The 13899-nt window shown below is 45.2% G+C and overlaps 1 protein-coding gene across 1 annotated transcript in view; it reads left to right on the top strand.

The window, feature by feature from the left end:
• LOC137536060 (ovostatin-like) overlaps window positions 1–13899 on the top strand; it is a 148153-nt gene that overhangs the window by 15345 nt on the left and 118909 nt on the right. The window contains exon 2 of the mRNA XM_068258032.1: window positions 9601–9784. Coding sequence (XP_068114133.1) covers window positions 9601–9784 — 184 coding nt within the window. The remainder of the gene's footprint in view (window positions 1–9600; window positions 9785–13899) is intronic.

The raw sequence follows: 13899 nt of genomic DNA, 5'->3' as shown, positions 1-13899 counted from the left end.
ATGCGGGTCAGTGCAGAATAAAAGGTTAATCCTTTCTATCAATATTTACCAGCCTCCGCAAACAATAGGAGTATTATTCACCCTCGTGCTATTTATACAGCACATAACGTGGCTCACAATTAGTGGAACATCAGCAAAAAGTTTTGTGCGCATATGAGGGCAAATATCCGATGACGATGAGGCCATATGTCAAGGTTTTAGTGCTGTCTGTGTCACTGTTCTCAGGAAGTTCTTCTTTTGTTTGTTTTTTACTTCTTTTTAACAGTAAGGCCTTGTTCACACATGTGCATTGCTGTGTTCATTTCAGCAAGGCCTACAGTGTGTGATACACATGGACATTAGAAGTGAATAGACGGCGCTGTCTGAGGTTTCCGCGTATACTGCATTGTCCTATTCAATGTCATCATCACACCCTCAACCCATCACTCAACCCATAAGAAGTGGGACCACCAAGATATCCTCAACCCAGAGCAAGTGTGGTCACCATGATACCCTCTACCCATAGCAAGTGTGGTCACCATGATACCCTCATCCATAACAAGTGTGGCCACCACGATTGCCCTCACCCATAACAAGTGTGGCCATAATGATACTCTAAGCCCATAACAAGTGTGGCCATAATGATACTCTAAGCCCATAACAAGTGTGGCCATCATGATACCTTCAACCCAAAGCATGCATGGCCACCATGATACCCTCTACTCATAACAAGTGTTAACCTAAACAAGGTTTTAGTGCTGTCTGTGTCACTGTTCTCAGGAAGTTCTTCTTTTGTTTGTTTTTTACTTCTTTTTAACAGTAAGGCCTTGTTCACACATGTGCATTGCTGTGTTCATTTCAGCAAGGCCTACAGCGTGTGATACACATGGACATTAGAAGTGAATAGACGGCGTTGGCGTTACCACGTGAAAAAGCTAGTGAGCACGCGGGCGTAAGCCTTTGTGCACGCAAAGATGCGCATGCGTCACCTCACGCGTTAACTACATAGCACGTCTGTGCTATCAGTTAGCACTCTTTTTTGTAACTCAAGCCCCATGACTTAATTCACCCGTAACAAGTGTGACCACTATGATACCCACAACCCATACCAAGTGTGGCCACCAAGATACACTCAACCCATAGCAAGTGTGGCCACCAAGATACACTCAACCCATAGCAAGTGTGGCCACCATGATACTCTCAATCCATAGCAAGTGTGGCCACCAAGATACACTCAACCCATAGCAAGTGTGGCCACCAAGATACACTCAACCCATAGCAAGTGTGGTCACCAAGATACGCTCAACCCATAGCAAGTGTGGCCACCAAGATATGCTCAACCCATAGCAAGTGTGACCACTATGATACCCACAACCCATAGCAAGTGTGGCCACCAAGATACTCTCAACCCATAGCAAGTGTGGTCACCAAGATACGCTCAACCCATAGCAAGTGTGGCCACCAAGATATGCTCAACCCATAGCAAGTGTGACCACTATGATACCCACAACCCATAGCAAGTGTGGCCACCATGATACGCTCAACCCATAGCAAGTGTGGCCACCAAGATACGCTCAACCCGTAACAAGTGTGGCCACCAAGATACTCTCAACCCATAGCAAGTGTGGCCACCAAGATACACTCAACCCATAGCAAGTGTGGCCACCAAGATACACTCAACCCATAAAAAGTGTGGCCACCATGATACCCTCAACCCATAGCAAGTGTGGCCACCAAGATAACCTCAACCCATAGCAAGTGTGGTCACCAAGATACGCTCAACCCATAAAAAGTGTGGCCAACATGATACCCTCAACCCATAACAAGTGTGGCCACCAAGATAACCTCAACCCATAGCAAGTGTGGTCACCAAGATACCCTCAACCCATAACAAGTGTGGCCACCAAGATATGCTCAACCAATAACAAGTGTGGCCACCATGATACTCTCAACCAATAACAAGTGTGGCCACCATAATATTCTCAACCCATAACAAGTGTGGCCACCAAGATATGCTCAACCCATAACAAGTGTAGCCACCATGATACTCTCAACCTATAGCAAGTGTGGCCACCATGATACCCTCAACCCATAGCAAGTGTGGTCACCAAGATACCCTCAACCCATAACAAGTGTGGCCACCAAGATACCCTCAACCCATAACAAGTGTGGCCACCATAATATTCTCAACCTATAGCAAGTGTGGCCACCATGATACCCCTCACCCATAACAAGTGTGGCCACCATGGTACCCTCAGCCCATAGCAAGTGTGGCCACCAAGAAACCCTCAACCCATAGCAAGTGTGGCCACCATGACTCTCCCCACCCAAGAAAAGTGTGGCCACTGGTCACAACAACACCTCTTCCGCAGAAGGCCCTTGTATTGGAGGGAGGGAGGGTAAGGTGTTTAACCACCCCTTCCCCACACTCCTGTGCCCCTTGTACTTCAGGGTCGTCTCTGCCAGTAGCTGCGCCTCTGGGACCAGGTCCTCTTCAGAGATGGTTATGTGATGGTTTTAGGTACAGGCATCAGGAAGGGGTTAATGTTAAGGGGGTCAAATATGAGGAAGGGGCTTTAATATTTCATGTTGGGGTTGTCCATGGAGTGGGCGGTTGTAACAGATATAGGACCTCCGAAGATGGTGTCGTGTGATTATCTTATTACAAGTCCAAAGCAGTACTGGGCTTTAGCTTAAAAATGTCCCGAAGTTGTGATTTAAAGGACCACTACGACCAAAAAAAGTAAGCAGTTAAAATCTGACAGAACCGACAGGTTTTGAACTAGTCCATTACCTCATTCTCACCGTTTTCTTTGTTTCCAAAAGCATTTCCTGAACAGCAGTTGCTAAGTCTAACTGCCAAAATAGTGTGCACGTGAGAAGAGAAGCTGGCTGGTATATAACTATTTATTCTACTACTATAATTAAACTGCTGTTAACACTTTTAAAACAAAGAAAACAGGAGAATCCCCCATGAAGAGATTGACTAATCCAAAACCTGTCGGTTCTGTCAGATTTTAACTGCTTACTTTTTTGGCTGGAGTGTTCCTTTAACCTGCATGCTGTGTGGTGTTTTTGCCTCTGTCAGTTTCTCACCCTAATACAAGCCAGATATTACTAAGTGTTCCTGGCTCTGTCAGCAGTCCCAGTCTCATCTCTAGCTGCTACCCTCCCAATTCATCATCACCTCCCAGAGAACCTGTTCTGCAGGTCTGTCTGATGTGACCGGTCTTTCTATAGAGCTGTAATCCACCTGAGCAATGGGAAGTACATGGATCCCATGTTTATGTGTATCTGTAGGGACACGCATACTGTCAGCGATACTTCATAGCAGTCGCGTATTACAATACAGCATTACTCACATGTACATACAAACAGCCACGCCTGCATGTACATACAAACAGCCACGCCCACATGTACATACAAACAGCCACGTCCACATGTAAATACAAACAGCCATGCCCACATGTACATACAAACAGCTATGCCCACATGCAAATACAAACAGCCATGCCCACATGCAAATACAAACAGCCATGCCCACATGTACATACAAACATACATGCCCACATGCAAATACAAACAGCCATGCCCACATGTAAATACAAACAGCCATGCCCACATGTAAATACAAACAGCCATGCCCACATGTACATACAAACAGCCATGCCCACATGTAAATACAAACAGCCACGCCCACATGCAAATACAAACAGCCACGTGCACATGTAAATACAAACAGCCATGCCCACATGTACATACAAACAGCCACGCCCACATGCAAATACAAACAGCCACGCCCACATGTAAATACAAACAGCCATGCCCACATGTACATACAAACAGCCATGCCCACATGTAAATACAAACAGTCATGCCCACATGTACATACAAACAGCCACGCTCACATGCAAATACAAACAGCCACGCCCACATGTAAATACAAACAGCCATGCCCACATGTACATACAAACAGCCACGCCCACATGCAAATACAAACAGCCACGCCCACATGTAAATACAAACAGCCATGCCCACATGCAAATACAAACAGCCACGCCCACATGTAAATATAAACAGGCACGCCCACATGCAAATACAAACAGCCACGCCCACAAGTACATACAAACAGCCACGCCCATACGTACATACAGACAGCCACGCCCACATGTACATACAAACAGCCACGCCCACATGCACATACAAACAGCCACACCCACATGTGCATACAAACAGCCATGCCCACATGCAAATACAAACAGCCACGCCCACATGCAAATACAAATAGCCACGCCCACATGCACATACAAACAGCCACGCCCACATGTACATACAAACAGCCACGCCCACATGCAAATACAAACAGCCATGCCCACATGTACATACAAACAGCCACACCCACATGTAAATACAAACAACCACGCCCACTCAAGTGCTTATTGGCCAACATAAATAATCTCCATTTCTTTTTATTTGCACCACACTAAGGTGGTCATGTGACCATTGTCATTTAAAGTGAACCTGAACTCTTGCACAGGACAGAAAGAAAACAGAGAGAAATGCACCCTGTATGCATTTAGAAAGTTTAGCCTGTCTAACTCCCCCTAATCTGTGACTTATAGGGATGATCAATGAGATGCAAATTCTTCTGAATTTATGCAAATTTTTTATGCAAATGTATGCAGTTTGAAAATGGACCAATCAATTTGAACCCAGGTTGAAACTGATTGGTCCATTGGTAACGTGTGCGTTTTAGAGGTAACACACTGCAGCAATGTGTTCCCATGTCGCTAATGTTGCACTGTGAACGGCCCATAGGATTATCATTGCATTGCGTTAACCTGCGTTGAAAGACTTTATAACGCGGCACCACGGTGTTTGGGCCGGTTCACACTTGTTCAGGATCCGTATCCATGTTGTACGTTTTTTGACATGGACAAAAACTGAGCCACAGATCCCAATGTTAAAAATAGCGGCCATCTTCACTCAGTTCAAAAAACGGATCCATGAGATCCGTGCATGAAAACTGAATGGAGAGTCCAGACTTTGCACTTTTTCCCGGATCCCCTCGGAGGCAATGAAAGGCAACACAAAAAAGGATCTCCCTTCAAACACAGAACTTTGCAAACAAAACAGATGCCAAAGCGGATTGCCTGCTGCCTGCTCCTCCCACTGCCTGCTCCTCCCACTGCCTGCTCCTCCTACTGCCTGCTCCTCCCCTCAGCGTCATCTTTACTGACCTCTTATCCAATAGGAACACACAGGAAGGAAGGGCATGTTTTTGACATATGTTTAAACGGACTGGAAACGTATGCTGTAAAAGCACAACATTTAGAGAAACAGATCCGTTTTTAGAAAAACAGATTCATTTAAAATGCATTCCGATCTGCAACTGGACAAGTGTGGACCGTGCCTTCTACTGTGAACCTATCCTAAAGGTTATTAACCTGCTGGGCGGTCTGGACGAGCTCAGCTCGTCCAACACCGCCAGCGGCTGCCGCTCAGGCCCTGCTGGGCCGATTTTAACGAAATAAAAAGCAGCACACGCAGCCGGCACTTTGCCAGCCGCGTGTGCTGCCTGATCGCCGCCGCTCTGCGGCGATTCGCCGCGAGCAGCGGCGAAAGAGGGCCCCCCTAGCCGCCTGAGCCCAGCGTAGCCGGAACAAAAAGTTCCGGCCAGCGCTAAGGGCTGGATCGGAGGCGGCTGACGTCAGGACGTCGGCTGACGTCGATGACGTCACTCCGCTTGTCGCTATGGCGACGATATAAGCGAAACAAGGAAGGCCGCTCATTGCGGCCTTCCTTGTTTATTCTGGGCGCCGGAGGCGATCGGAAGATCGCCTCCGGAGCGCCCTCTAGTGGGCTTTCATGCAGCCAACTTTCAGTTGGCTGCATGAAATAGTTTTTTTTTTATTTAAAAAAAACCCTCCCGCAGCCACCCTGGCGATTTAATCAGAACGCCAGGGTGGTTAAGCTTTTGCTTATCCTTTAGATCTGAGATGAATTTCTGAGTTCAGGTTCACGTTAAAAGTTGAAGTTATACATAGCTGGGTCCCTGGTATGATATTTGTAGTGTATATATATATATATATATATATATATATATATATATATATATATATGTATGTATGTATGTATGTATGTATGTATGTATGTATGTATGTAAGTATATATGTATATATATATATATATATATATATATATATATATATATATATATATATATATATATATATATATATATATATATATATATATATATATATATATATATATATATATACAGCATGGTGGCGTAATGGTTAGCTCCCTCGCCTTGCAGCGCTGGGTCCCTGGTTCGAATCTCAGCCAGGGCACTATCTGCAAAGAGTTTGTATGTTCTCCCTGTGTCTACGTGGGTTTTCTCTGGGCACTCCGGTTTCCTCCCACATTCCAAAAACATACGGATAAGTTAATTGGCTCCCCCTAAAAATATTGGCCCTAGACTACAGTACTTACACTAAAAATAATATAGACATATGGCAATGGTAGAGATTAGACTGTGAGCTCCTTTGAGGGACAGTTAGTGACAAGATAGATATAGATATATATATATACATACACACTGTACAGCGCTGCGTAATATGTCGGCGCTATATAAATACTAAATAATAATAATATATATATAATTTTTAATTTTCAAATCTATTCAAATTAATTTCTATTTGAGTAGAGGAAACAATAGCGATTACTATTGTTGCGATTTCATATTAAAATGATTACATCATTTGGTATAATTTTCATTGTGCACATTATATATGATTAACTCTCAGCTAAATCTTGTAATACTACATAACTATGTCTCTCTGTACGTAACCTGCCAATTACATTCCTTATAAAACAGTCTTTTCCATCTGGAATACTTTATCCCTTTGTGTGGGATCATGGGCGGCGGCCTGTCTCCAAATCTGATCCGTTTCAGAGAATTATATAGGCAACTTTCTCAAGTGACAGGGATATGGAGGCTGCCATATTTATTTCCTTTTAAACAATGCATATTGCCTGGCATCCTGCTGATCCTCTGCCTCTAATACTTTTAGCCCTAGCCCCTGAACAAGCATGCACATCAGGTGTTGCTGACTGAGCTGTGACAAGATTAGCTGCATGCTTGTTCCAGGTGTGTGATTCAGACACTACTAATGTGCACTGTTTAAAGGGGAACTGAAGTAAGAGGTATAGGAAGGCTGCCATATTTATTTCCTTTTAATCAATACCAGTTGCCTGGCAGCCCTACTGGTCTTTTTCTCTGCAGTAGTATCTGAATAACACCAGAAACAAGCATGCAGCTAGTCTTGTCAGATCTGGCATTAATGTCAGAAACACCTGATCTGCTGCATGCTTGTTCAGGGGCTATGGCTAATAGTATTAGAGGCAGAGGATCAGCAGGGCTGCCAGGCAACTGGTATTGCTTAAAAGGAAATAAACATGGCAGCCTCCATATACCTCTCTCTTCAGTTCCCCGTTAACAGGAAACATCTCATCTGCATGCTTGGTTATGGTCCATGCCTAAGGGTCCATTCGCACTTGAGCACTTTGCCGGCGATTTCGGCAAAACGCTCAAACGCTAGCGCTTTTCAAAGTGCTAGGGTAATAAAAGTCTATGGGCCAATTCTTATTTGGGCAATTTGCGCTAATCGCCACAAATCGCCCAGAAACGCTAAACGCAAACGTGTGCTATAGAAGCGCAAAACGCGATTGCTAAAAAAATCACCAGGTGTGAATGGTGATTTTTTTTTTGGGCGTTAATCGCCAAACAACGACAGAGCAAAATGTCAGCAAAATCGCTATCGTTTTGCGATCAGCAAGTGTGAATGGGCCCTAAAAGTACTAAGGTATAAACATGCGATAATTGTCAGCCGAACCGGCTGTTAACGATTGCTTCTGTAATGATCACAATTAGTGTGTGTACAACGGCTGCCCAATGTCGCCTAAGGATCCTACCCTCCTGTCCTGCACTGTGTCTGTACAGCACCCCGATGGACGAATATAACAGCATGCGTGTACTTAGCTTTAGAGGCAGAGGATCAGCAGGACAGCCAGGCAATGTGCATTGCTTAGAAGTAAATAAATGTGGCAGCCTCCATAGTCCTCTCACTTCAGGTGTCCTTTAAAGCAAACGTGAAAATAAACTTAAGAGATATTAAATGGCCTCAATTCACTAAGATCATGCTGGAGATAATAAGGCAAGAGAAAACTTACCTCCACACAGTGAGAGAGTCATCTTATCTCTTCATTCCTTATGTTATCTCCTCTGTAGTTAATTTACCTCCTCTGTAGTTAAGTTACCTCCTCTGTAGTTATTTTCACAGGCAGTTAATGAACAGCCTGTCTTTAACTCTGGAGTTAATTTAAGGACAGAAGAGTTAACTTTAGGTTTGCCTGAGGTAAAATGTTTCCTGACTACGACATGCCTCATCACCATGGTAACAACTCTAGAAACGTTATTAAAGACAGGAGATAAGCTTAGTGAATTGAGGCCAATGAATTGTAAATGTAGTAAAGCTAAGAGATAGAACATTGGCGGCAAAGAAAAGAGTCTCCTGCTGTTTTCCAGTACAGGAAAAGTTAAAAAAAAAACTTTAGTTATCTATGCAAATAAGCTTCTCTGAACTATTCCACCAATCTGGGTGGAATGCAGTCCTGTTATTTGAAGCACCTAAACAGCCAAGAAACAGTGAGTGACAGCTTGAGATAAAGTTTTACTTCAGGAAAGTTCAAAGGGTCATTAGCTCTGCTTTTTTTATAATTCAAAAGAAAAAGTGTGGCTTTAAAACTGCAAATGTGACAGAATGATGCAATAAAAAAAAAGAAAAAGCTATATAACTAATGTTCTATTCATTATCTGACCATTCTACACATACAATTCATTGTATTATAAGTTGTTTTTTGTTTTTGTTTTTTTCGCTTTAAGTTTGCTGTGAAGAACAACTGTAGTGAGGGGTATATGGAGGCTGCCATATTTATTTCCTTTTAAATCTGCGTATCTATTTGGCTGCGGTAGTGTCTGAATCACACCAGAAACAAGCATGCAGCTAATCCTGTCGGATCTGACAATACTGTCAGAAAGAACCGGATCTGCTGCATGCTTGTTCAGGGGCTATGGCTGAAAGTATTAGAGGCAGAGGATCAGCAGGATTGCCAGGAAACTGGTAAAAAGGAATTAAATATGGCAGCCTCCATGTACCTCTCACTACAGTTGTCCTTTAGGGCTTCTTAACACCGTAACACTGTATTTATTCTTTTCTGGGTCAAAGAGTTCACTTTTTGACTTGCGTCAGGGAGTGAATTACAGAACCACTCAGAATAAACGCTTAGAAAACCACTAAGTGCAAAAACGAATCGCCCACTCAAGTGCTGGGAATCGGGGAAAAAAAGGCGCCTCAAAAACAGCCCAACGCGGACAGACACGCGAGCCAAATGCAATGTGAACAAGGCCTTAAACCTATCGATATTCTGCCCTGTGTTGGGATGTCAGACATCCTGTGAGGTGGAAGTTTTTGGCTCTCTAATTGCAGATATGATATTTGTCCTCTACGCCTGCAAATACTGATTGCTGACACATCATCTTCTCCGTCCTCACAGACGATATGTCCTCACCTCGCCTGCGTCGCTGCAGAGCGGTGACACCGGGAGAGCCTGTCTGACCATAAGGGACATAGATGAGAATTTAGACGTGCGGATGCTGCTGGAGCATGATGGGATAAACACGACTATTATCGAAGAAGATGTCGTCCCTCCTTTGTACTCCCAGTGTGGCGATTACCAGGTAAGGAACAGATCAAGAAGCAGGTTATGTAGGAGTGCGAGTGTGCAATGTCAGCGTGAAAAAAGTGCTTTCTTTCACTGGGCATGTGTAGGTTGGAACTCAGACACGCCCATGCTCAGAGGCGACATGTTGCGGTAATGCCACCCAACTAGCGCTCCTGCATACCTCCTAACTTTTTGAGATGACAAAGAGGGACACTTAAGCCACACCCCTGCCACAGACCTTCCCTGATCTACCCCTGGTGACCCTCACAGCCTAAGGGGCCCATCTCACAAGGGTCATAAAACAAGTGTACCCATCATGATATTCACACCCATAACAAGTGTAGCCACAACCTGATCTGACGTATAGTCCCCTGTATTGGAGGACGGGAAGGTTAGTAGTTGTGGTCCCCCCACAGCTCTGGGCCCCTTCTCTAGTTACACGGCCCCTGCAATAAGCGCTTGTTGCCAGGGAACATAACCAATGTAGCCTTCCTACTGGCTCCCTCTAGCCACCAATTCGGGACAACTATAAAGTGCTCTGAAAGACCAAGTATAACCTTAGTACAGACAGTGGACCTACGTACAGTTATTCTTTTAAAGGACCACTATAGCGCAAAAAAATAGGCAGTTAAAATCTGACAGAACCGGCAGGTTTTGGGCCAGTCTATCACCTCATGGGGGATTCTCATGGTTTTCTTTGTCTTCAATAGCATTTCCTGGATAGAAGTTGCAAAGTCTAACTGACAAAATGGTGTGCAAGTGAGTAGGGAGGCTGGCTGGAATCTTACTATTTTGGCAGTTAACCACCCTGGCGTTCTATTAAGATCGACAGGGTGGCGGCACAGCAGTATTTTTTTATTTTTTTTAAACCATGTAGCTAGCCTAGCACTAGCTACATGATTCCCCCCTCCCAACGTCGTCTTACTCACCTTTCCAATCGCTTCTGGCGCATTAGCCCATCCGGAAATCCCGTTCTGAACGGGATTTCTTGGAGGGCTACCCCCGTCGTCATGGTAACGATCGTGATGACGTCATCGACGTCGTAACGTCATCGGGAGTCCCGATCCACCCCGCAGCGCTGCCTGGCACTGATTGGCCAGGCTGCGCAGGGGTCTCGGGAGGGGCCCTTACGCGACGGGTAGCAGCGCATCGGTGGCGAGCGGCGGCGATCGTCCCCCCACGCAGCTAGCAAAGTGCTAGCTGCGTGTTTAAAAAAAATTGTTACAATCGGCCCAGCAGTGCGTGAGCGGCGCCATCTAGCGGTCATGGACGAGCTGAGCTCGTCCATACCGCTAAGATGGTTAAATTGCTGTTCAGGAAATGCTGTTGAAAACAAAAACAAAAAAAACATGAGAATCCCCCATGAGGAGATGGACTGACCCAAAACCTGTCGCTTCTGTCAGATTTTAACTGCCTACTTTTTCCCAAGTGGTCCATTAACGAGCAACTCCAGTAAACATAATGTAATAAAAAAAAAATGCTTTATTTTTACACTAATTATGTATAAATGATTTAGTCAGTGTTTGCGCATTGTAAAATCTTCCCTCTACCGGATTTACATTCTGACATTTATCACATGGTGACGTCTTTACGGCTGGCAGGTGATGTCAGTGGAAGGAGATGCTGCTTGCTTTTTTTGGCAGTTGGAAACAGCTGTTATTTCCCACAATGCAACAAGGCTCCCACAGTGTGATGTCAGTACCTTAATGCTGTGAGGCGCTGACATCATTTGTGGGAGGGGTTTCACCACAATATCAGCCATACAGCGCCCCCTGATGATTCGTTTGAGAAAAGGAAAATATTTCTCATAGGAAAGGGGGTATCAGCTACTGATTGGGATGAAGTTCAATTCTTGGTTACGGTTTCTCTTTAAGTAAACATGTAGTGGTTTGTATGATAAATAGAACTGAGCTTCTGTTCCAACTTTCCATGTACAGTTTCCACTAACTGAAACTGGGGCAATTGAGAGATATAGCTGCCGTACAGCTCTGCCACTGCCAGTCCAGACAGAAACAATCATTCTGATACCAGCAATTCACGGGAGCTGATTTTCTTACATTGGTGCCCGGCTTGCAGTTCCTGCATCAACACTACAGCCTAAATCGTACCCTTTCCCACAATGGCCCATAATAGATATACTGAAGGATGCTAAGTATAAGATCTGTTCACACATGTCCATTGTGGTGATGGAATGCAAAGTCCCATCCTTTTCCAGACACAGGACTGAAGAGTACATATTGAGGTGCTGCCGTATCAGTTGCATGCTGGGTGGTGGCTCTAATAGTAAATAATTGGTACTAAAATTACCCATATTTTACTATGCACTACCCAGAACCTATTCTAAGCGTTACTCTCTGCTACATATGCCTAACCCCCTCCCCAGGGCCGGCCCGCTCATGAGGCGGGGTGAAACTTTTGCCTCAGGCGGCAAATTTCCAGGGGCGGCACCCGCCCGTCCGTGGGTGCGGGGAGCCGGCCCGCCGAGCTGGAGGGGTAGCTGGCAAAACGGGGGTATTGGGCCAGCGGCGGGGAGGGGGGTCGGACCCCCCCCTCCCTCGCCTGGGTCCCCCGTCCTCCGCTCCCCTCCAGCCTAAATAGAAGCAGCCGTATGTGTAAGAGGCACGGGCGGGGAGGACACTCACCTCCTCCTCGCTCCAGCGTGCGCTCCACTGACATCACTTCCTGCAACGCTGCAGGAAGTGACGTCAGTGGAACGCACGCTGGGAAGAGGTGAGTGTCCTCCCCGCCCGTGCCTCTTACACATACGGCTGCTTCTATTTAGGCTGGAGGGGAGCGGAGGACGGGGGACCCAGGCGAGGGAGGGGGGGGTCCGACCCCCCTCCCCGCCGCTGGCCCAATACAACCCCCGTTCTGCCAGCTACCCCTCCAGCTCGGCAGCCCCCCCCCCCCCCCCCCCCCCGAGGGGAGGGGGGGAGGGGCGGCGGTGGCAATTTTTAAGAAATTTGCCTCAGGCGGCAAAAAGTCTAGGGCCGGCCCTGCCCCTACCTGTCACCTAACTCTAACCAAACCCCTTCATAGTAAGTACCCAAGAGGAAGGCCTCCTACTTAAAGGTAGGGGGTCGGGGGAAAATGAGTTGAACTTACCCGGGGCTTCTAATGGTCCCCCGCAGACATCCTGTCCCCTGGCAGCCACTCAGGACCAGTATGGTCTGTGCCTGCGCAGTACGCTCCTGGTGACATTAGCGGGAGCGAGGACACGGCAACGCAGGCGCAGTGGTTTTCAGACTTTAAAGTCGGAAATTCCAGAAGTGAACCGGAGGCGGGGCCTGAGCATCGGTGAGTGGCTGCGTTGGCGCAGGATGTCTGTGGGGGACCATTAGAAGCCCCGGGTAAGTTCAACTCATTTTCCCCCGACCCCCCTACAGTATTCCTTTAATGCCTAACCTTAACCTCCACACCTAATGCCTAAAGGTGGCCACACACCATACAATTTTTTTAAAATATCTGTTCAATTTAAGAATTGTAATAAATTTTTCTGACTGATTGTAACATTTCAAAAATATGACCAATGTACCACACACCTATGTTAAATTTTTCCCCAATTATGATAAAAATGATTGGAAGCTCTGACAAAATTGCTAGGATGTGTATATTAATAAATTGACAATCTAACACACACCATACAATCTTTAGAAAGATTGAAGAAAAATATCTGGCATTCCGGATCGATAAAAATTGAAGGAAACAAGAAATCCGATCGAATTTTTCAGTCAAAAGAAAGCTTTCAAGTTTTTCGGGAGATCCAATCGTTTTTATCGAATTGCCAGAAATTAAAATGATCCGATTTTACAGCAATTCGATAAAAAACGATCGTATCTCCCGAAAAGATCAAAACCTTTTTTTTTACATTCGACTGAAAAAATCCGATCGGATTTCCAGTTTTCTTCGATTTTTATCGATCCGGAATGCCAGATATTTTTCTTCAATCTTTCTAAAGATTGTATGGTGTGTGTTAGATTGTCAATGTATTAATATACACACCCTAGCAATTTTGTCAGTTTCCAATCATTTTTTATCATAATTAGGGAAAAATTTAACACACGTGTGTGGTACATTGGTCATATTTTTGAAATGCTATAATCAGTCAGAAAAATTGATTGCAATTCTTAA

The sequence above is a fragment of the Hyperolius riggenbachi genome, chromosome 10, assembly GCF_040937935.1.
Source record: "Hyperolius riggenbachi isolate aHypRig1 chromosome 10, aHypRig1.pri, whole genome shotgun sequence".
Classification (NCBI taxonomy): domain Eukaryota; kingdom Metazoa; phylum Chordata; class Amphibia; order Anura; family Hyperoliidae; genus Hyperolius; species Hyperolius riggenbachi.
This window is presented reverse-complemented; position numbering and strand designations above follow the sequence as displayed.